A 23,783-nucleotide genomic window follows, 5' to 3' on the forward strand; every position below is an offset into this window, starting at 1 on the left:
CTCGACCTTCATTAAACATTATAGGTTCGAATTATTTTCTTCCGAAGGTTCTGGCTTTGGCAAAAAATACTACTGGGAGCATCCAAAGCCTAACCCCCCCCCCCCCCCATATTCTCATTGCTTGTTAGGGAATATGGCGCTAGAAATTAATTTTCTTTTTTTTAGTTAAAAAATTATTATTTGAGTGATTACACATTGTTTTAATTTATTTTTATTTTTTCACAAGTCAGGAAATATTATAAATTATATTCTGATTTATAACATTTCCATGTGCTGGGCACTAGCAGGAGCAGTTCCAAAAAATTGCAGCATGGTCAATGTGGTAAAGCAACCTCATTGCTTTATGCTGCAAATTTGGGGTAGACACACGCTGTCTAGTGTCCTCACACAATGCCCCCTCCCTTATTCTGGCTGGTGCCAGGAGAAGGAAGGTTTTCAAACCTCCTACACTGTGTGCCACCATGTTCTGAGTGACTGCACAGTGTAGGAGGATTAGATACAGTGCTCAGCAGACAGTATAACACGAATGTAATACACACATCACATACACAAACATAATACACACATCACAACCCAAACATAAATTACCTGCTCCTGCCGCCTCCGCTCCTATGCCTTGCGCCTTCGCTTCCTTGAACATATGGCCAGAAGCCGCGGCTGGAAGTCGTCATCTTACTGTCCGGCAGCGGCTTACGGTCCACAAGAAAATGGCGCCGGATTTTGCTCTGCGAACGAACTTCGTTTTGGTCTGTATGGGAGCGGCGCATGTGCCGTTCCCACACAGACAGCGTGCGCTGCAGAGAATGGAACGGCTCCCGTTCGCATTCTCTATGGGGTTGTATGTGCCGTATTCCATCTCTGTATGTGTCGTTAATCGACACATACAGAGATGAAAAAAAAATGGCAGCCCCATAGAGAAGTAAAAGTAAGAAAAAAGTAAAAAGTAGAACACAAGAACACAAACAAATAAAATGTATTTTAATATCATACTAAAAGCAATATTATAAAAAATAAAATAAAATCATGACACCTTCCCTTTAAGTCCCTTAAGTGTGCTGCCGTAGGACAATCAAGTAGTGGACAATTTACCTGAAATTTTCATTTCCTGGAGTCCGTAGGCAGCACAAGTTTCCCTCCATATATATATATATATATATATACTGCTGCATACGTTACGCTTTCTGAAGGGATTTGGGCTCTATTTCAGGCTACCTGGGACCTCCTAATAGTTTCATTGATTACTGCTGAGTAATATGTCTCTTCTATCCGGTCAGATGAAGTATCTTAAAGAGGCTCTGTCACCACATTATAAGTGGCCTGTCTCCTATATAAGGAGATGGGCGCTGTAATGTAGGTGACAGTAATGCTTTTTTATTTAAAAAAACGATCTTTTTTCACAACGTTAGGAGCGATTTTGGTTTATGCTAATGAGCTTTCTTAATGCCCAAGTGGGCGTACTTTTACTTTCGACCAAGTGGGCGTTGTACAGAGGAGTGCATGACGCTGACCAATCGGCATCATGCACTCCTCTCCATTCATTTACACTGCACTAGCGATATAGATATATCACTATGTGCAGCCTCATACACAAGCCCTAACATTACTACAGTGTCCTGATAATGAATACACATGACCATCCAGCCTGGACGTCATGTGTACTCAGAATCCTGACACTTCTGACTCTTTTTTTGTGAGATTCCGGCAAGTGACACCAAATCTCGTTTAGTCCGAGATCTCGCGAGATTTCGTATCCGTTGCTGGAATCTCACAAAAAAGATTCAGAAGTGTCAGGATTCTGAGTACACATGACGTCCAGGCTGGATGGTCATGTGTATTCATTATCAGGACACTGTAGTAATGTTAGGGCTTGTGTATGAGGCTGCACATAGCGATATATCTATATCGCTAGTGCAGTGTAAATGAATGGAGAGGAGTGCATGATGCCGATTGGTCAGCGTCATACACTCCTCTGTACAACGCCCACTTGGTCGAAAGTAAAAGTACGCCCACTTGGGCATTAAGAAAGCTCATTAGCATAAATCAAAATCGCTCCTAACTTTGTGAAAAAAGATCGTTTTTTTAAATAAAAAGCATTACTGTCACCTACATTACAGCGCCCATCTCCTTATGTAGGAGACAGGGCACTTATAATGTGGTGACAGAGCCTCTTTAACCCTTAAGTGCGCTGCCTACGGACTCCAGAAAATGAAAATTTCAGGTAAATTTTCCACATATATATATAAATGGTTAATTTTTCCAATAAATAAAGAGGCTGCTGTGGCCATTTTATCCAATGTCACGCGGTCTTGGTCTTTATTTCAGGTAATAGTAAGGTGGGTTGGGTTTTTGTGAAGTTGGGTTGTTTTCTCTATTTTATAGTAGGGTCAGAAATTGTCAAACATTCCAAGGTCAAGTAATTCCTGAGAGTCTGTCCAAAAGGATGGGTCAAACACTTAGGCTGTGTTCACACAGGGGAATGTTCACACGCATTCTGCACCAAAAGTCACGTGAAATGTGTTCTCAAACCGCCTGTTTTTAATAGCAAATCTCCGTGGTCCTTCGTTTCAAATCCATGTTGCAGGGAAAAAAAAGAAGTGACATGTCACTTCTAGATCTGTATCGGTGGGTAGCCGCTCGCAAACTAGTCCCATTGAATGCAGATAAGCAGCATACCAAACTGCAAATCCGGGCCAAGGAAGAGGAAAGTAATGGGGGACACTGGCTGTCACTGCTGTGGAAACACTCTTGCTGTTATGGAGTCCAAAAAATATTTGAGGGCATTTGTATAGTATGTATAAGCAGTTCATCACATGTCCTGTCTACGGAACGATGACTTATAAATGGCGGAGGGTGAGAGGCGATTCTTTTACTCATAGCAGATAGGATCAATTTTTTTCTTCTGTTTTTAATTAAATGATAGGAAAGTAGTCAGAAGTGATTCCTGTGGTAATTCATAGGGGTTAATACAATAGTGACATAACCGATTGAAGAGGAGAGGTTGGGCCGCCACTCCACTACATCTTCCTGCCCACGATATGATGGACCAATTGCCCTCATGGATGCACTCATAAATACCACTCGGTGTTCACCACAACTAACAGTACAAAACACACAAAACAAATTATTACAAACAGGAGTCACGTATTGATTAAATGGATTTAATCCGGACGTGTCTCTAATAGATTTTTGCGTCAAGACATAGTGGTGTCTATTATCTTATCTTTGGTGATATCGTATTAGGGTCAGTTGTATGGACCCCCTGTGAGGACTTGCACCACGCTTACGGACATTAACTGGCTTTGCATGCTGCCCGCTTTCCTTAGGCCCAATGCACACGACCGTAAAAAATTTCCGTAATTGTGGACCGTAATCAAGACTGCAGTTACGGACCCGCCCGGTTCTATTTGCCGCGGACACCTTTCCGTATTGCTACAGATAGGTGTCCATGCCATAGAACCGTGCCGGAAATTATGGAGCATGTCCTACTTTTAGTTTTTTACGAGCCATGCTCTTATACTTTGTATAGGAGCACGGCCCAAAAATGCATCCCGCGGCCAGATGTGCTCGCAATCGCGGTCCGTGATTACGGGCACAGCCGTGTGCATGAGGCCTTAACCTGTAAATAACAGAAAACAGTGACATCTGGTGGTAAGAAAATAAACTTCTGTATGAGCATTGATCCCATCCAGTTTTCTTTTTAAAGACATGAGATTGGACTCTAGCAGATGGAAAATGGCAAACCTAGATGTATATTAAGTTGCTTCTAAACACTAAATATATGCAATGTTTCTGGCACTGCAGTAACTTACAGTTAGGCTGGATTCACACGAGCATGTTCAGTCCGTAAAGGACGGAACGCATTTCGCCCGCAAGTCCTGGACCGAACACAGTGCAGGGAGCCGGGCTCCTAGCATCATAGTTATGTACGACCCTGGGAGTCCCTGCCTCACTGCGGGACAACTGTCCCGTACTGTAATCATGTTTTCAGTACGGGACAGTAGTTCCACGGAGAGGCAGGGACTCCTAGCGTCGTACATAACTATGATGCTAGGAGCCCGGCTCCCTGCACTGTGTTCGGTCCGGGACTTGCGGCCGAAATACGTTCCGTCCATTACGGACCGAACATGCTCGTGTGAATCCAGCCTAACTTTCCGCAGCGGATAGATGTTACACCGCAGTGGTGTTTTTTGTTATCCCGTTCACACAGAGCATTTAAAACTGCACAGTTTTCAGGGAATGCCATGATTTATTTTTTTTATTAAAACTGCAGCATGCCCTATTGGTCTCTGGTATATTGCTGTTTTATTTAGATTTTTGCTGCCAGTATCCCAATTGACCTTTGTAAATATAGTGACCGGGTTTGAAGAACGTTTTCGTAAACCTGTCCCTTTAAAAAAAAGCACAACTGTGACTAATGAAAAAACGTGTCAAAAAATGCACGTGGTTTTAGCTGCAACTTTAAAGACCAGTTCACACAGCGTTTTTTTAGTTCTGATTTTAGCCCAAAGAAACCCCCAAATCTCCCTTCATTGGTTTCAATTGGAGGTAGAGACGTTTTTTTCCCCAGGTGGCTTTTGTCTGCTCGCGAAAAAAAAAGCGTTATACCCTCTGTTGGAGAGGTTTTCACCTCTGAACCTACATTGAAATCAATGGGAGGTGGAAAAAAAACGCCTTGTTCGTTTGGAGCGTTTTTTTTTAAAGCAGTCTTCAACCAAAAACTGGACATGGTTTTTGCATTTGCGAAATTTAAAAAAGTGGATTTTCTCTGACGAAATTCTGTGTGGAAATTCAGCAGCATTTACAGTAGCAGAAAAGATGATGAGAGTTCTGCAAATCGCAGCCACACACTGCAGGGAAAAAATGCACAAAACTTGTGCAGAAAGTGTTCTGCGGTGCAGCTTTAAAATCCGCAGCATAAATAAATGTCAATTTATGCTGCATAATCTGAGCGGAAATGCTGTGTTTTTGGGCTACAGTTATGAACAGGGATCATAAATTCCGCAATGAATGCGCAAATTGAGTTTTGTTGCAATTTGTACAGCGTTTACTGTGACAACCACTGGAAATCCGCAGGTGTACATAAACTTTGCTACAATCAATGCTTTACACTAAATCCACAGGTAAAACTGCTGCGGAAAATCTGCAATGCACTATTTGCGGTAGATTTCTGTGACTAATTCACCTGCAGTTTTTTTAGATTTCGCTGAGATTTTTCGTTGCAGAAAAATTGCAGCATATCTGGCTTGTGGGAACATACCCTAAGAGTAGGAACACACTTGGCGTATAAATTGCGGATTTCCCGCAACGGGTTTGACTGCAGAAAATCTGGAGCATAGCACAGTAGCAGCAGAGTGGATGAGATTTGAACAAATCTCATCCACACACAGCAGAAAAAATCTGCAGAGAAACAGTTCATAAATCGACCTGCGGTGCGATGTTGTTTTAACTCTTCTGTTGCAGGTTTTTCCCATTAAATAAAACCACCCAACAAATGCTGCAATTCCACTACTAAATCGCAAATGAGAAAAAAAGATGCTTTTTTATGTAAAATTTAAAAAAGGTTATATTTACCCACGGCCGAAGTCATTGCAACGCGTCCCTCTGTTCTGAGGGCAGCGCGGCCTCCTGGGATAATGTTTCATCCCATGTGATTGCTGCAGACAATCGAAGGACTACAAATTCATTCCAGGAGGCTGGGCTATGCTCATAACAGGGGGGCACGTCACCATGACAACACCCAGCTGGCAAGTATGAACTTTTTTTATTTTTTATTCCAGCAGTATTTCCGCAGCAGATATGACGCCCGAAAAACTGCACCACAATTTGGGTACTTTCACGCAGCATAGCTGCCATGTGTTCCTACCCTAAGGTTGCAGTCACACGCGGCAGATTTTGTTGCTGAAATTTAGACTAAAAATCCGTTCTATTCATATGAATGGAACTTGCCCCAGGTGAATTTCTACTAAAAAATCTGCATCAATTATGCCATGTGTGAATCCAGCCTTAGTGTCCTTTGTTTATAGACCAGTAATCCCCCCTCTCCTTTATGGTACTGCTAAATGAAGGGAGAACAAACATATGGGGGAGGTGAGTATAACAGCGTTAGGGACCAATCACACTTTTTTAAGCTTGAGTAGTGGATGCAAAAAAAAAAAAACAAAACACAAAAAAAAACCCATAAGTATAAGACTGGGTTGGTCATTAGTTCTCCTCCAATCAGTGGGTCAGAGTGCATTCTGGCAGCAGCGCTTATAAAGGAAAGCTGCTGACTGACAGGGCTTTCCACCAGTAGAAACCACCAGCATGTGCTTTTCAGAGGACTGAGCAAGAAGCTTCCAGCACCCCTGAGCTTTGCACCTCCTATTCGATAAGGAATTTTATAGATGCCTGTATGTAGAAGCGGACTACACCATACGACATAATCATCCATGGGAACGCATTTTGTTGCATAATTTGTTCATTTTAACATGAGACTCGTGATGCTTTCCATCATCACTTCCTGCAAAGTGGAGAAGTTGCTCATAGGTGGGCCTCATCGCGAGACACCCCCGAGTTGCTGGAAAGGCAGTTTTGACAGGCAGTGATCATATGCTACACAATTGTTTTCATTGGTTGCATCGATTTCTGGTTTTGTAACATAATTAACTCTTTGTGTGCTTTTTTTAATGTTATACTGGGCTCAAGAGACAAAAGATAAACTTAGCAATATTTTTTATATTTTTCGACCAATGGTGAGGCCCTGGCATGATATTCCGGCCTAGGAACGTAACAACAGGGAGTGTAGAAGTTGAAGTTGTGCCTGGACCCTGGTGCATGAAGGGTTGTGAGATATTAAGTAAATGATAAGAAACCCGATTAATGGCGAATGTCTGTAAAACAACATATTCCAGAATTTACTAATATAAAGCATAGCACAATACCTCCATTGTTTATTCAGATGCAGCGACTGCCATACAATCATTAGCATGCAGTTTGTTCAATACATATTTTAGTAAGCTCAAGTGTGCTTGACATCTCTCTGGCAGTAGGGTGCTCCCTGCCATGCCGGGGTGATAAATGCATGGTAGGACTGAAAAGAGGTTGAGCAATTTCACTTTGGCGATCACTTCCTAAATGTGCTCCACGTTCTCTTGTTATTGGGTCTTGCAGGCAGAAGTTCGCTTTGGCACGTCTCTTTTTTTGGACAATACAGAGGATGAGGATAACAAGCAGCAATGTGACGGCGCCAGTAACGACTGCAACAATGAGAATCTCCAAGTGTTCTGAAAGAGAACGTATCTCTGTTTATGGGGAAAGAAGATGGCAAAAAGGTGTTAAATGAGAACTGAAAATCCATACATAATACAAAGAGGAATGTCAATGTCACATATGGCAACTGAGCTCAGCGAGAGAGCATGATCCCGGAAAGAACCCAAATGGCCTTTTGCTATCCATTTACCAATGATGATGCATTAGTGAAAAACATAAAATTTTGCCTTGCAATAAAACAGAATGGTAAAAAGTGCATTTAACGGAATTCACAGGATATTTCATCATCATCATCATCATCATCATCATCATGTGTTAAATAAAAATTTTGGCAAGGGAACACAAAGTTCCTTGTGGGTATCACACTCACTCTCCCCCCCCCCCCCCTTCCTATGTGACTTAGCAGCAGCCCAAACATACTGAAGCCTCTGCCTATCATTAAACTCAGCTAGGAAATTAATACAATGGGAATTTGACATTTTTAAAATTCTGCTAAACAGTTTCTTAAAAAGGTAACACTAACCATTAGTCAATTCCTCACCAGGAGAATGGCAGTCATTCAGTATTTTATTAAGTTGTGGCAGTGGGTGACCAGCAGTAGAGCCTTTGTTGTAGATTAGTTTATTTGATTACATGCCTATACACAATGAGACGGATTGACTAATGCGGTCTAAGATTTAGACAGTGTACAACTAAAAGTACTTTTACGCCTGTCAAGTTTGGCCGGTGCAACGAGCGACGATCAACGAGACAGCTGGTTGATCGGCGCTAGTTTTCTCCTTTCACAAGGAGTCAGTATGTGGATGAGCGATTGTTACTCCGATCTCTCATCCCCATACATTTGTATCATGTCAGCAGCACCTCTCCCTGTTTACACAGAGAGATGCGCTGCCAACAACGATAATATTTGACACATTTAAAACGATACAATCAGCAGATGATTGAGCGTTTGCTTGTTCATCTGCTGATCGCTGCCCTGTTTACTCAGGGCAATTATCGGGAGCGAGCGTTCTTTGAACGCTCGTTTGCCCAATAATTGGCCAGTGTAAAAGGGCCTTAAAGGGGTTGTCCGAGATTTTCTTTTTTTGTACATTTAAAACCACATTGCAGATATTTACAAATTCATAATATACTTACCCTTGCAATCTTGCTTCTGTTCTCCGCTCTGGCAGCTTTTTCCTGCTCATGACATGACCTCCGACGTCACGTTTTCTGCCTCCTCCACGGTCGTGTCGTATACCCATCACATGGTCTCGGACCAGAGAGACCTCAGATGGTATATGACATGTCACTGGTGACGTGTCGATTCTGCGAGTGCTGGTTCTTTAGTGCCCACCCAGCCTATGTAGTTGTTCACTGTGAGCGCGCCTGTGCGTGTTCACAGTGAACAAGGACGGCACCTGTGTATGACTATCCCGGTCTACAAGGTACAATGTCAGCAACGGCACTTTTATGTTTTAGAACTACATACACTGCCAAAGCCTACACATAGTAGGCTTTGATAAAGGGTTAGGGAGAGGACAGAGCAGACCCAAGGAGGAGCCTCACAACGCTAGTATAGGCTCTGCTCCGATGTCGGGGATTCCACAGAGTCCCGGAGCAGAGCCTATAATAGTATACTGTATAAGATTACTGTCTGCTGGGGTCCTGTATCTAAGCCTACATTGTGTTAGGCTTAGCTACAGGGTCTAACAAACAATGTCACACATGGACCCTACATGCACGCTCATTATAGCCTGCAATGCATGCAGGGAAAAAAAGTTTAATCAGAAGTAAACATCAACAAACCGGACCTGGACTGCATGTAAACAAACGGCGCAAAGTACTGCTTTATTTAGGTGGTCTGTATAAGGGGTAATGTATGACACACTTTTTGAAAATTTTATCGTATCTCGGACAACCCCTTTAAGACCAGGCAGTCAGAACACACACTAAATTTATCACAGTGGTCCAGGCTGCATGATAAATTTGGCGCATCTTCCTAGACATTTTTCTCTAATACCACTGCTTGGTTGGCTCAGTTACATTAGTTTTTTGTACCCGAATTTGGGTGCATTTTAGGCTTTACACTTCTTCTAGTGAGGCGCAAACATCTGTTCTTTTTGGAGCAAATCAATAATAAAATTTGTCAAAATTAGTAAATTTGCCCCAATTTTTTCCACTACCCAAACCGGTCATATTGTGCCACTATACAGACAGGAAATTCCGTGGGAGATTCATCAATACAGCAGCAGGATGTATTCATTTAAAAAATGATTGCACCAAATTCATCTAAATGGCATAACATGATAAAGTTGTAACAACTCGCTAGGTATGTTAGGCACCACGTGTCTGGTGTACAAAACTTTTGAAGGAAGCGTAAACTTTGTCTAAAATCTTACAATAAATTTGGTGCACCACATGTATCTTTCCAAACAATACTGACAGAGTTGTGGTGCATTTTGCTTAGTAAATCGGGTCACACCAAATGCAATACTTTCACCCCCTACCCAAAATTGTTTTATAGCGCCGACATTTTTTTTTAAACTGGCAAATGGAGGCATGGCGGAACGTGTTTCTCCTGAAATTGTGAGTTTCCCATTCATTTATAAGGGAAATTGTCTAGTCTTTTATTTTTCCTCTTGGGAGAGCAGAATGGCAGTGAAGGAAAATTACGTGGGTGTTTTTATTATCAGGTTTTTTTAACCAATTGAATTACAAATTTATAGAATTGGCTGCGGGGTCATAAACATGCCCCAGCTAGTTTATTAACATTCACAATAATACTATAGAAATGTCAGTATTTGGCGGAAGGAAAGCCATGTAATATGGAAGAAGACTGTGTGAAAGTTAAGGAGATTACCTGCAAACTGGAAAGAGATGCACACAGTCCCTGGAGCCGCAGGGGAGTGGTCCTCATATCCCTCCATACAATAACAAGAATAAGAGCCAGCCATATTGACACAATGAGCATTTTTATGGCAGTTCTGTATTCCAAGCTGGCATTCATTCACATCTATGTGGGGGTAGAATAAAATTCATAAAAACAGAAAAAATCTCATTGAAAGAGAAAAAAGGCGAGAGAAAGCAGTAGAGAAATAGGGAGCTCTTAATGGGAATCACTCAGTAGTTTTAAGCCCTCAAAACCGCTGACAGTGCTATATATACGAGGTGAGGAGTGTAGGATAATTATACTGGTGGTGTGGGTCCTGCAAGTTGCATGACCGAGAAATCAAGATTTTGATGTTCAAGTGCTCTGGGCTCTCCTCACTGATCGCGGTCAGTCCCTCCGCTCTGAGTGACAGCTTTATCGTCCAATCAGGAGAACATCACAGGGCTTGGAGCACTTGAACATCAACGGGCCGCCTCCGTGGCACTTGTAATCGCAGCATTGATGGTATTAAAACGATGACACTGCCGCTAAAGTTATGCTACACTTTCCACACGATTTATGGCGCTATTAGCAGTTTTGAGGGCTGACAGAATCCCTATAAAAACATTAACAGCACTCTACTAGATCCAATCTCTATTAGATCGCATGCAAGGGACCGAGCTAATTTATTTATGTACTACATACAGTAATATTCAATATAAATAATATAAAATATACAAAACCACTCTCTGTATATCAAGTTAATATTCACAGGTTGCCAGTATTCTTTTATAAAGTCTATGGGGGAATTCCTCATCTTTCTACGCCAGTTTTCTGTCATAGAAAAGTCACAAAAGGGTCCAAAAGTGGCAATTTTGCCTTTTTACGCCGCCCCTGACACTTTTGTGGAAAAAGGGGTGTGCCGTCCTGAAAGGGAGCAGGCTATCGCGGCCCAACAAACTTATTCAAATTTAATCCAGATAGCGGGTGTAAATGAAAGTGGAAATCTATGCCTCTGGGGCATAGCAAGGTAGAGGACCAGTACCTTGCCCACACAGACCGGACTTCCCCTCCCCTATTGGACATAAAAAAAAAAAATTATGCTTACCTCACTGCTCCTGTTCTCTTTTCCGGGTCCCGGCCACGTCTCTTACAACGTAATGATGCCGGCAAATGTCAGGACGTGGTATGTTACACACCACGCTGAGGGAACCCGGAGGGGAGAAGAGGAGCGGTGAATATACTTTATTCTATATCTGATGGGAAAGGGGAATGGATGGCGCACAGCCGTGGTCATTGAATCTCAATTGTGGAGCATGGTCGGCCACACTTTTTTCGCATCTTACTCTAACTTTCGTTATATTAAAGACTGGCGTATAAAACGCTAGTCTCCATAAATTCCCCCTATGTGCCAGTTAGAGCCTTGGAAAGCAGCAAGGATGGTAAATGCCACATATACAACAAAATATTTTCTAATACCTTCAACTGTGAAGGATACCAGACTTGCATTGGATGACCCAAGGGGTGAACTTTCTAGAGATTTTAGTTGAGTTTTTAGGAAGTTTCTCATTTCTTTTCCTCCTTGAATCAGTTGGAGCCAAAAAGTTAGTGTTACATTGTTGACATTTGTCCTGAAAGAGAGAAAAAAAAACAAAAAACATTTAAACTACTGTATATCACCATGTTATTTACTATGTTCATATATGGTAGAACCAAAAAAATAATAATTTCTACAAAACCTAGTAAAATATCAGTTTTATTACTTTATGTGTCTCCTTCTCCCTTTGGTGACCATCATGTCAGGGTCTAGTGTTTCAGCTGCAGTTTCAAGCAAGACTTGTTTTCCCCAGTCCCTGGACATACCCCCAGATTATGGTGACCCAGTGACATTGCTCCAGCAGAATTGTATCAGTTGGTTGTAGGTAACTGCCCCATTGTCAATGATGAAGAATGAGTGCTCAGGCAGCTGCACCCCAAGAGGTAAGCTTACCATATGTTTGGGGCACTTATTTTGAGATCTGATAAAAATGCCTGTGGAGCCAGGGGTGTAACTACCTACATAGCGACTGCTACGGGGCCGGTGGACTCAAGGGGGCTGTGCATTGGTCTTATCTATTAGATTTGATCCAATAGATATCGGCCAGTATCACTTACTGCTCCTCACTCCAAGTCCTGTTCTCCGGGTGCTGCTGCATACAGTGCAACCAATATCCTGATACTGGCCATAGTCAGGACCCTGCGTGTGGGACGGTGCCCGGAATTAAGGTAAGTAAATTGAGGAGTCTGCTCTGACTTTATTTTGGGGTCTTGTCTGCACAGTATATCATAGGGCAACATAGTATTTTTCTGGGGGCACATATGGCGGCACAATATCACTCTAAGACACAGTAGTCTGGATGATAATCAATTGTCAGAACATGCTGGGAGTTATAGTTACAGAGTACATAGTTAGTACGGCTGAAAAAAGACACATGTCCATCAAGTTCAACCAAGGGACGGGAAAAGGGAAGGAAAAATTTCTACACATAGGAGCTAATACTTTTTTGTTCTAGGAAATTATCTAACCCTTTTTTAAAACCATCTACTGTCCCTGCTGTGACGGCTCCTGCGGTGGCTATTCCATAGATTCACAGTTCTCACAGTAAAGAAGGCTTGTCGCCTCTGCTGGTTGAACCTTTTTTTGTCCAGACGGAGGGAGTGCCCCCTTGTTTTTTGAGGGGGTTTTACATGGAACAGGATTTCACCATATTTTTTGTATGCGCGATTAATATATTTATATAAGTTAATCATGTCCCCCCTTAGTCGTCTTTTTTCAAGAGTTGTAAAAAAAAATTTTCACCATGAATCAGCTGGCAAATGTACCCTCAACCCAACATTTACACAGAACCGTTAAACGCAGGGGGATTCAAAAGTTTGCTATGGGATCCACCAATTTCTATTTACGCCTCTGTGGGGCCCAGGCTTATCTTACACCCCTGGTATTATTCCTGATTACCATCTGATCTCCTTTAGGATGAGCGAGTTCACTCCACTTGGAGAATAAATCATCCTTTCGGTAATCTACAGGGTAAAAATAGGTATATTTAAGTATACAGACCTACTGTAAATATTCTCATCTATTAGTAAGTGATATTTTGTATACTTCGCTCACCTTTTCTCTGACTGATTCGACAAGATCTTTTTCAAAATTCCTTAAAACAACATCTTTGTGTTCAATCTCAGTGGTTATGACAAACAAGGAGTCTAAAAGTAAAAATTCAAGTTAAACAATCATGCAGAAAAAAAAAAAAAAGATAAATCAGGAAAAAAAATCCTAGTATCCAGTTCTGAGACCCCCACTTTGAATTTGTGAAGGACCCTAGGGAAAACCTGGTGGGCCCCCTTTCTAGATTTCGGAAGGAAAAAAACCGGGTAATACTGCCCAAATATTAATAATTATACTCTGCTCAAATACTAAAAAATAATTAGTGTAGTAGAGGACGGACCATAGTAGGAGACAAACGTGTTGTATTATAACGGTACTGTGTAGGGTCATTGTAGCAGTAACTATGCCGCGGGTACTACTAGGTCATTATTTTATGGCCACTGCTATATAGCTGGCACAAATTTGTGTGGCAGAAAATGAAATGGGCAATTCTATGTGGATGTTATTACTGCACTGGCACTACTATTCTGCCTACAGCAAGTACTCTGCAATGGTAAATATCTTATTTATGTATTTTGGCACCAAAGATAGTTTGCTTCCGAGTACTAGTTTCTGAAACCATTCAGGGATGGGATTGGCATTTCTAGGTCCGAGACAATATTTAGATTTTAACAAGGGTGGATTTGAAAGCGTTACTGAATCTAGGATGGGGCTTTTATCTATAAAAATGACTTCCTTGACCAAGGATCTGGAACAGAAGCCATTATTGTGGCTCCCACAAGACAGCCAGCCAACCACCCTTGGTATATACTTATAAACATCGTCCTATTGTTTTTCAGAAACAAGAATATATCCAACCTATTTGTCATGTTTCGGTAAAATTTACTATTTTTAGCCCTAGCCTACTTGGCACGCTCAACCAGAGGCGTTTGAATTTTATTTGAAGGATTTACTTTTTCTCCATTGTGCTATTATATACTTGAATGAAAACATACATCATGAGTATATACCTATCAGCATATTATTAGCAAACACTTGTCAACACATAAGAAAACTTTCACAGATATTGGCAAACAGTTCTTACTGACCTCCGGGCTCGTGGGGAAAATCTAAGTTAGATTGATTCCCAAAGAAATAAGTCACATCCTGTTCATCTAGTAAAGAAAACACATTTTTTTATTATGTATTTTATTTTAAACTCTTAGACAGGTTGATAGAATGGTCCAGCCCTTTGTAGCTTTGTCTTAGTTACAAAAATGATGTTGTACTTACCGAAGAAGTCACCTCTGGGATGACCGGCAAGAATTTGGTGAAGATCAAGATCAGAATTTGTATGGTAGGAATACGTGCTCGTCTCATTTCCCCCACTGATCAATTCTATAGTGGTTATGTTCACGTTTGAGTTATCTGTTGGTTGAAGGAGAGACCGCTGGGAGGGTGTACCCTGAGGTTCTATATCTTCTGAGGTGTTGGAAAAAGTCTTACCTTTTAATAATTCTTCAGAAAAGGACAAATAGGACACAGGTGTACTTATGGGATTTGTGGATATTCTAGTTTTAGAATCTGTGGCTTCTAAATCCAACACTTTTGTGGGTTTTTCAAGAGATTGTGTGAGCTTGTATTCGATTGTCGGTACACTCTGAGTTTCCAAACTTTTGAGAGAGAGATGTTCATTTACAGTCGCTATTTTGACTATCTTTTCGGTCACAAGTGCGCTCTTAGAATATATCAATTCAGTTGGAATTTCTGGGGTGGGATGAAAAGCAACAGTACTATCAAGCATTATTTGTTGCTTTGAAGTTATTGCAGTGCTTTGTGGAAATGAAGGATCAAGCGGTTCTTCTACAGTGGTCCCCAATGTTGAGTGCACCATTTGTATCTGAAGACCCAAAATAGAAGATCTGATTCTAGGAGAGAAGATCGGAGGTGCAGTGTCAGAAGGAGTAAACCACGGTGTAAATGATTCTACATAATCCGGATCAGCTAGGTCAGTTTTACCTAGGTCAGTTTTACCTAGTATCTCAATATTCAGTGGCTTAGTTGGAACAAAATGTGGGTGGAGAGAACTTCCATAAGTTGGTATAAAAGGTTGCTCAGAAACATGACCATGTAATAATGATGCATGGGTGTCTGTAAATGAGGTGTCATCAGGTGACTTAAGTGGTAAGTTATTCAAAGATTCTGGGTATGGAGTTGGAGGACTAGATTCTACGTGCCATGGATACACGGAAACTGTTTTTTTTGGATGAGATACTACATTAATAGTCGATGGCAGTTTAGTTAATATTTGTAGCTGTGCGCGCCCTGCAGTATTTAATACCACAGATTGTCCTATAGTATGGACTACACTAAAATGCTGCATTTTAGGAAGGTCCCCATTATTGGTCAATTGCTGCGCTGGCGTAAGTTCTGCGTTGTCGGTAACTGTATTGCTATTTGATAACTTAGTAGGCTCAATATATCTAGTTAAACTTAAAGATGGGGTCCCTGGGAGCTCAAAAGAATTGCCTATACTGACATTTAGGATCTTATCGAATTCAAAAGCATGACCTATACTGAAATTTGGCATGTTTTCGGTAGTTTGATCTATGCTAAATTGTACTGTTTCAGTGAACTTAGTGGTATGTAATTCACTGAAATGGGATATATCACTTGAAAGTGAAGGCTCGGGGAAATCTGTATTGAATACATGGATAAGTGAGGGTTCTGGTGGATCAGTAGCAAGGCCTGTAAAAAAATGTGGGACCTCAGATGGCTCAATAAAATCAGTAATACTTAGATGTTGGCTCTCGTTAACATTTGCTATTTGGTAACTATTCGATAGTAAAGTTGGTGTTTCAGTGACAAATTCAGAGAGAGTGGTTTTCCATTTCCAAATAGAATGCGTCATGGTTTCCAATTTTACGATATGACTTGGTTGTAGGTCTTCTGCAATTGGCAGGACTGTGTGACCTTCATATACACCAAGTACAAAGGAGCGTGTCACTGCTGGGACCTTGGATTTAGATCGGCTATAACCGGTTGAAAGAGTCGGTGTTAAAGTGCTTGTAACACGTAACGTGTCATTTTCATGAACGGTCGTAGCGATCAAATCCTCTATTGTGAGGGTTGGCTTGTAGGTTTCCATTTCAGTAAGTGGCTCTTGAGAATGATGAGCTTCAGTAAGATAAGGAACGCTGCTGTTAAGAATTTTGCTAGGAGAAGATTGTGGAAATGCAGAATAATGTAGATGGGATTTAGCCGTTGGCCTCACTTCAGGAATTGGGCCTTGAATAACATCGCTGGATGATATATTTTGTTTTCTGGTTAATGTGCAGTTCCTAGAGTCAGTATTTGGTCCAAAGACAGGATCATCGAAGACATAGAATCTTCCTTCAAAATATTTATTAGAACCAATATTTGAAAAACTGCGCCAAAGTAGCACAACACTGACTGCTGAGGCCTCGGTGGCAAACACATGGGTATGCTTATTCCAACAGGCATATACAATGGTGTTTTCTACAGATGATGAAATTCCCTCAAATATTATTTCATCAAGGTTTTCACTGCAGGTTTTATTTGTTCTAAAGCCAGTAATGTAGATGATAATATGCTTCCCCGGAGCAGCCACAACAGTCCAATTACACCACAGATTTACATCTATATTCCCATAGAAGACTGGAGGGGAGAATGTGCCATGATCTCCGCTAAACTGTAAATGGCAGCTTCTTGCAGGCACAAAAGCCAACACTGCAGATGGATTAAACTCTGGAAAGAACAGAAAATAATAAAGTAAAAAACATAAAAATATATATATCAACAAAAATAGTAAAATTCAAAAGCGAGTGATACACACGAGATAATCACCGATCACTCAACTGTCCCCCTATATCTGCAATTGTTAAAAATCGTACATTTTTTCAATTATGTCGAGATAAGGGCTATAGCTGACACATATAACCCTCTCTCTATGGCAAAAAAACATGCATGAGTGGCCAATCCGAGTGTGCATGCTTATGAGGTAGATAGCTCGAGTGTATGGCTAGTTTGAAGAACTTCTGTACTTTTCAAGAATGCTGGCAAATTCCTAGGATTTACCATCAATGTGGGTCCAACCACTCTGACCCTACTCAGAATGAAACTGGGGTCCAGAGTCTTACCAGAAACAACACCGTCGAAAATAATAAGTACAGATGTGTCCACTTTTACCTTTCCGCATATTTCTCACGATACAAATTCAATATCGCGACACAACAAAACCCTCGAGATTATGTAATTCACATCATAACCAGTGGGCGGCCACCTTTAGACACATATAGCATAAACAACTCTGGACAAAATCATGTTTTGGTTTAAAGCTGATCATCTTGCGCCACTCTTGGGAAATGTCGAGCCAATGAAAAAGTAAGGAAGGATATTAAAATATTTCTACTGCAATAGTTATGTATATTATTTTTTAATTTTCCTAGACTTAAAACTAAAAGTGGTCGTCTGGAATTCTTCATTATTTATTCATCATTTCTTTAGCAACTGTTGCGTGAATCACGGACAGCACACAGATCATGTCCGTGTGCTGTCCGTGATTTTCACGCATCCATTGACTGTAATGGGTGCATGATGCGCAAAAAACGCACATCTGTATAGGACATGCAGTGAGTTTCACGCAGCGGACACACGCTGCATGAAAAACACTGAATGTCTGAATGGCCCCATTGAATTACATAGGTCCGTGTGACGTCAGTTGTTTTAACGCATGTATCATGGACGTGAAATACACTCGTTTGAATAAGGCCTTATAGTTGACAGAGCAGAAAGCAGCTACAAAGGGTCTCATACTCTGGAAGATTTGGCATGTCCTTGCATTACACAGACAGCCCATTGATTTCATTGGCACCTGTGTAATGCTTCATTTGCCCTGTGGTGGTGCTGCTGGTGAATTAAACACCTGGTTTTAGATTCTCCACAGATCACAGCTGACGGGCTTTTCAGCAGCGTGAAACCCTGTGAGAAGATTATGGTCTGTAGACTCTTCTTTTAAAAAGAGATTGTCCAAAACCCTTCAAATTTAGAACTATCACCATTTCTATAAATCGCTAGAACACAAAGCTGTAAATAGAACAAAAAAAAAACAAAACACAAAAACACAGCTACAAAGCTTTCAGACAACTAACAGACTTTGAGCTCCCTACGTCTATGTTTACACAGCATACATTCAGGCTGAAAAATACGAGGCAGATTTCAAAAGAAAACAGCCTCTGAATGCAGACGTTTTTGGAGCTAATTTTCAAAGCATTTGTTTATTTTTTCAAGCGTTTTATAGCCCCTCAATGACAACGCTAATTTGAGTTTTTCATTTTTGTTTTTTCCTCCACCTTCCAAAAGCCATATCTCTTCGTCGACATAGCCATATGAGGGCTTGTTTTTTGCATTCCCCCAATCCCGTGATCATTTTTATCAAAAATCCTTATATGTAATATATAACATAATAACTAATGCAAAAATAAATTCTTTCAAGTAAGAAGTTTATAGCCAACAAATCAGAAATGGACATATGGTCTCTGTTTCCTGAGTTGTAACCCTCTCCCCCCCCCCCCCAATAAGACCCTGTTAACGAATGTTTAACCAGCATTTACATTAACTTTAGCGAGTTGGTTTAGTTGACATGGTTAGGAGTCTCAGTCATCAGATTGGTGTAACATTACTTTGCAGAAGAACAGACTTACCTACATGGAAATCAGTTTCTCCAGAGTGACTCTCCTACGAAGGAACAAATGACTAAATTAATATGAAGAATATATATTATTGGATGGTGGGCCCAGTAGACATTACTATGGTGGCAGTACGGTCGCTTCCTTGGCACCCAGATTTATATCTCTGGCTCCTAGGAAAGCTGCGTGACAAGCACCGAAGGAGCGCTACAACAACTTTATGCTTGTTTGATAACTTTATTTACTTTAAAAAAGCAAGAGTTTTTTGTATATAGCAGAAATACAGACCTATATGTATCCATGGTTACAGACTACAAACAATACACGTGTAGTCTGATCAGGTCTAGTCACGTGTTACTTACTACCTATCATGTGTCCCCTCTAACACTGGTGTAGTTTAGCATCTCAATATTCCAAAATCAGACTATTTTTTTTGCGTCACTTTTCAAACCCCACTTAAAGTTTTTATTAAATTATTAAAACTTGTACATTAAAATGGATTGCGATATTGCATGCAATGTTAGCCTATAGAATCAAATAAAATCACACGTGTACATAGGAACATGCGTCTGCGTGATTGCAAAATATTAGAAATCACATTAAAATCCCTCCCCTGTTGCCAAGAAACGCAGCTCACATATCGCACGAGATCGCAGCAGAATACATTGTTGGCTATAAGTCGCCATGAAGCCCTGTCCTAAAAGTATGATTTATTGGCGGTTAGTAAGCCCGATCACCACCACTTGTACTTACAGTTTTATCACCGTTATAGCCAAGATTCCAAAAGTAGTCTTGATATGCGTTTCCTCCCAGCACAAATAAAAGCAGGAGCTGATAAACCAACCAACATGGTCTCATAGCGAACATCCTCTGTGTTCTTCATGAAAAACTAAGAATATGGCAGAAAGTTAAATAAATAGAGAGTGCCCTCTAGTGGACGATACAAGGCATTACAAGTCACTAAAATCAGAACGGGGCCAAATGCTTTTTTCTTTTCTAATTTTCCCATTCTTCTCTCATTTCTATAGAAAGGGTTGTAGTTATAGGGGGGTTCTGGGCCCTGGTATATAAGGGGGCCAAAAGGTACATAGTGGGGGGGGGGGTTTATTATTGCGTTCTAAATACGCAGCAGAGTACAGTAGCAGCAAAGTGGGTGAGATTTTACAAATTGCATCCACACGCTGCATAAAACTTCCAAGCAGAAATTCACCTGCGGTGCATATTTTTTGTACTTTCCTGCTGTGGAAAGTGGACTGAATTGCTGCGTTTTTCAGAGATGTCACCATCTCCTAACATTGAGAATAACGCTGCAAAATATGCGACATTTTCCGCAGCGGAATTTCTGCTAGTTTCTGTGAAATTGCAGAAATTTTCTGCAGCAATTCCGTTACGTGTGGACAAGCCCTAACTCTGACAACTTCTCTTATTACCGGTTTTACTTGGGACCAACAACAATTTTCAACCAGATTTTCTATGGGGAAATCCTGCAGTACATTACTGTAGCAGCAAAGTTAACATCAGCCACACGCTGCAGAAATCAAATCTCCCCATGTACTCACCTACCATGTGATCCCAACCTCAGTCAAGGTTCACATAGTGCAGTTTTTGATGCTTTTTTAAGGTGAAACAGAGGATACAAAAAAAAAAGTTAACATATTCTTTTCTTTCCCATTTCCCGCATTGCAATGTGGCTATGAATACCACTAATCACATGCGCTGTACTGAACTTTGTGCTGAGTTAGTACCGAAATTCCACAACAAATCTACCATGTGTGAACAAGGCCTTACAAAAGGGGAACCTACAGAGAGGAAAAGTATAAATTGCACTGTGTGAACCGGATATCAGGGCTCAGTTACGGCTCAGGCACACGACCGTGGTTTTCTTTAGTGTCCGATCAGCTTTGTTTTTGCGGATAGCACATTGAACCATGCACACTTCCGTTTTGTTTTTTTTTGCTGATCTGTGTGTCTGTTACGCAAATTATAAAGCATATCCTATTCTTGTCCGTATTTGCGGTCCGTCTCACCTATTAAAATGTATAGGTCCGCAAAAAAATGAGCAGGTCACGGCAGTCACTAGAATCCGTGTTTTGCAGTCCACAAAACGGGAACGGCCGTGTGCATGGTGCCTTACGAGGTGGTTTTCCAAAAATTGGTCAGTCAGTGTTCAGACTTAAAAAAGCAAATCTGGGTTTAATACTCACAGGAACGAAAGACTTGCCATGTTTTTCCTGATGTTTCAAAGTCCCTACTGACCTGATCAGCAACTCAGTAATCACAGCTGACCCATCTAATGCCAGGCCATCCCACCAAAGCTGAGAAAGTGGTTAACCCATTATTCATCACAAGGATACAATTACAAATGAATGGATTCTGTATAAACATCTACACTGATAATAGGACTTTCCCCAGATATTTAAATACACAGTACGCGTGCCCTATCTGTATCAGATTTCTTGATGATATTTTGAAGAACTCCCCAATTTCAATTGCATGGGGAAATCCACTTCTGAATCTGCATGCAACAATATTTGGGTTTACAATGTGGATATTATGTGGATGAGTGGCAGCTTTTATAGTGTGCGAACACACCCTAAGGGCTTATGCGCATCACCGCTTTTGTGGATCTGTCTGGTCCTATTTTTGCCCGTATTTGCTGTCCGTTTCCAGTCTGCAATACGGAAACAGTTGTGTTCATGAGTCCTTAGACTATATGCACACACTACAGATTCTTCATGCAGTATAACATGAGAAAATTGCCATTGACAAGCTCAAACTGCAGCATTTTGCAGAGAATCTCTGGGCAAAACAAACAGAATGTGTTTAGCACAATTTTTGTAATCATGGCAAAAACCAGATTGGTTTTTACAAAAATGGTGCGATTTTGCTGCAATTACAAAAATTCAAAGGAAAAAATAGAGAGTCATGTAAATATATCCTTTGGTGTTCTTTGAATCCTTGTGTCATGCCCCGCCCCCTTAGGACCATCACTAGACTTAACAGGGTGGCTTTCAAATTGAATGTTAATAGCTACCACCAAACTGCCTGTCCTTTAAAGGGGTTTTCCACGTTCTGATAACTGATCATCAGTATATGATCGGTGCGGGTCCGGACCCAGCACCGATCCGCCACTCCAGCTGCCTCCGGGCTCCGGATGTTTGGAACGGGATGCAGTAGTTGCAGCCAGAAGCAGATGGCTCCGACCACTGCATAGCAGCCATTCGGCAGAACTGCAGCTCTGCTCCTATTCACTTGGATAGCTGCAGAGTTGCAGTACTGCAGCCCGGCCGCTATTCTTTAACCGGAGTCATCTGCTTCCAGCAATATCGCCCAGTGTCTGTAGGCAACCGGAGTGGAGGATCATATATCGATCATATACTGGTGACCTATCCGCTGGAGAGGTCATCAGCTGGCAGAATGTGGAAAACCCCTTTAACAATCAATTTGAAAATATTGCCTATTTGAAGTAAAACCGCATGACGATACGGTTTTCCACCGCTCTGTGACCCTTATGTGTGAATTCACCTCAGGTGCTTGGTGTGACTGTTCTAACAAGGAGTTTTTATGGTATACCTGCCAAGTGAGAGGCCGGATTCACACGTAGCGTAAACACTGCAGATTTTTTACAACGAATTTCATTGTGGAAAATTGGCAGTGTAATACAGTAGCAGCGGAGTGGATGAGATTTGAACAAATTACATCCACACACTGCTTAAAAATGCAACCGAAAAACCGTTAGTAAATTGACCTGTGGTGCAGTTTTTTAACCTACAGAATGCCAATTTATGCTTGGGAATCGCTGTTTTGCGATTTTTTTGCGGTGGAATCGCAGCTTTTCCACCTTAAAAATCGCAACATCTACTATTTGTTGCGGGTTTTACCTCCTCATTTAATTAAATGGGGAAAACCCGCAACAAACAGCAGATTTTGTGATTTTTTGCGGAGGAAAAGCTGCAATTCCACCGTAATATATCGCAACTCAGAAAAAAAACCTATACTTACCTAGATCACTATGCTCCTGCGTCCAAGCCGGCCTCCAGGGATGACGTTTCTTCCCATGTGACTGCTGCATCCAATTACCGGCTGCAGTGGTCACATGCAGGGGCGTAGCTAGGGGGGGCAGGCGGGACATGTGCCCCGGGCGCAAGGGAAGGGTGGCAGCCGAAGAGCAGCTGATCGCTGCTGATAGGCGCCCCGTATGTTTACACAGCGGCGTTCTAACTGGGGTCTGTGACGGCCAGGGAGTGGACCAGTCCAGTTACCTGACCTGTCACCTGACCTCACGTCAGTGACATGAGGTCAGATGACTCAGGTCAGGGGACAGGTCCACTCCCGTGCTGCAGCCTTCCAGCATCTGCCTCTACTCTGTGCTCTGGCCGAGAAGCAGAGAGGAAGCTCCGCCCACAGACTGTCCTGACCTGCCAGCAAGGAGACATGGTGAGTGTCTGTGTGTGTAGTGTGAATACAGTGTGTGTCTCTGTCTTAGTATGTGTATATGTTACAGTGTGTGTGTGTGTGTGTGTGTGTGTGTGTCTGTCTGTGTCTCTGCATGTGTTTGTCTCTTATATCTACTACATTATCTGTAATCAGAAAGTTATCACTGTGTCATCTGTGGTGTTACATAGGACTACAGGTAACATCTACTACATTATGTGTAATCAGAGAGTTATCACTGTGTCATCTGTGGTGTTACATAGGACTGCAGGTAACACTACCATCTGTATTTAGAGAGTTATCACTGTGTTATCTGTGGTGTTACATAGGACTGCAGGTAACACTACCATCTGTATTTAGAGAGTTATCACTGTGTGTTATCTGTGGTGTTACATAGGACTGCAGGTAACATTACTAC

At 41.5% G+C, this 23,783-nt stretch overlaps 1 protein-coding gene across 3 annotated transcripts; it reads right to left on the minus strand.

Moving 5' to 3' along the window:
- Nucleotides 1-6,904: 6,904 nt before the first annotated feature.
- LOC142761363 (uncharacterized) lies at nucleotides 6,905-21,180 on the minus strand. Of its 3 annotated transcripts, XM_075864548.1 has the most exons (11): nucleotides 21,136-21,180; nucleotides 19,685-19,820; nucleotides 18,947-18,980; nucleotides 14,730-16,991; nucleotides 14,517-14,651; nucleotides 14,333-14,398; nucleotides 13,251-13,342; nucleotides 13,095-13,159; nucleotides 11,579-11,730; nucleotides 10,091-10,243; nucleotides 6,905-7,280 (listed from the first exon to the last, which is right to left on the minus strand). In XM_075864548.1, the coding sequence occupies exons 2-11, from the start codon at nucleotides 19,796-19,798 to the stop codon at nucleotides 6,961-6,963; spliced, it is 3,393 nt and encodes a 1,130-aa protein (XP_075720663.1). In that variant the 5' UTR covers nucleotides 19,799-19,820; nucleotides 21,136-21,180; the 3' UTR covers nucleotides 6,905-6,960. The 3 variants fall into 3 exon arrangements, with proteins under 3 accessions (XP_075720663.1, XP_075720662.1, XP_075720661.1); XM_075864547.1 differs by having other exon boundaries at nucleotides 6,905-7,262; nucleotides 14,517-16,991; XM_075864546.1 differs by having other exon boundaries at nucleotides 14,517-16,991.
- Between the last annotated feature and the right edge of the window lie 2,603 nt (nucleotides 21,181-23,783).

This window comes from Rhinoderma darwinii, chromosome 4 (assembly GCF_050947455.1).
Source record: "Rhinoderma darwinii isolate aRhiDar2 chromosome 4, aRhiDar2.hap1, whole genome shotgun sequence".
Classification (NCBI taxonomy): Eukaryota; Metazoa; Chordata; class Amphibia; order Anura; family Rhinodermatidae; genus Rhinoderma; species Rhinoderma darwinii.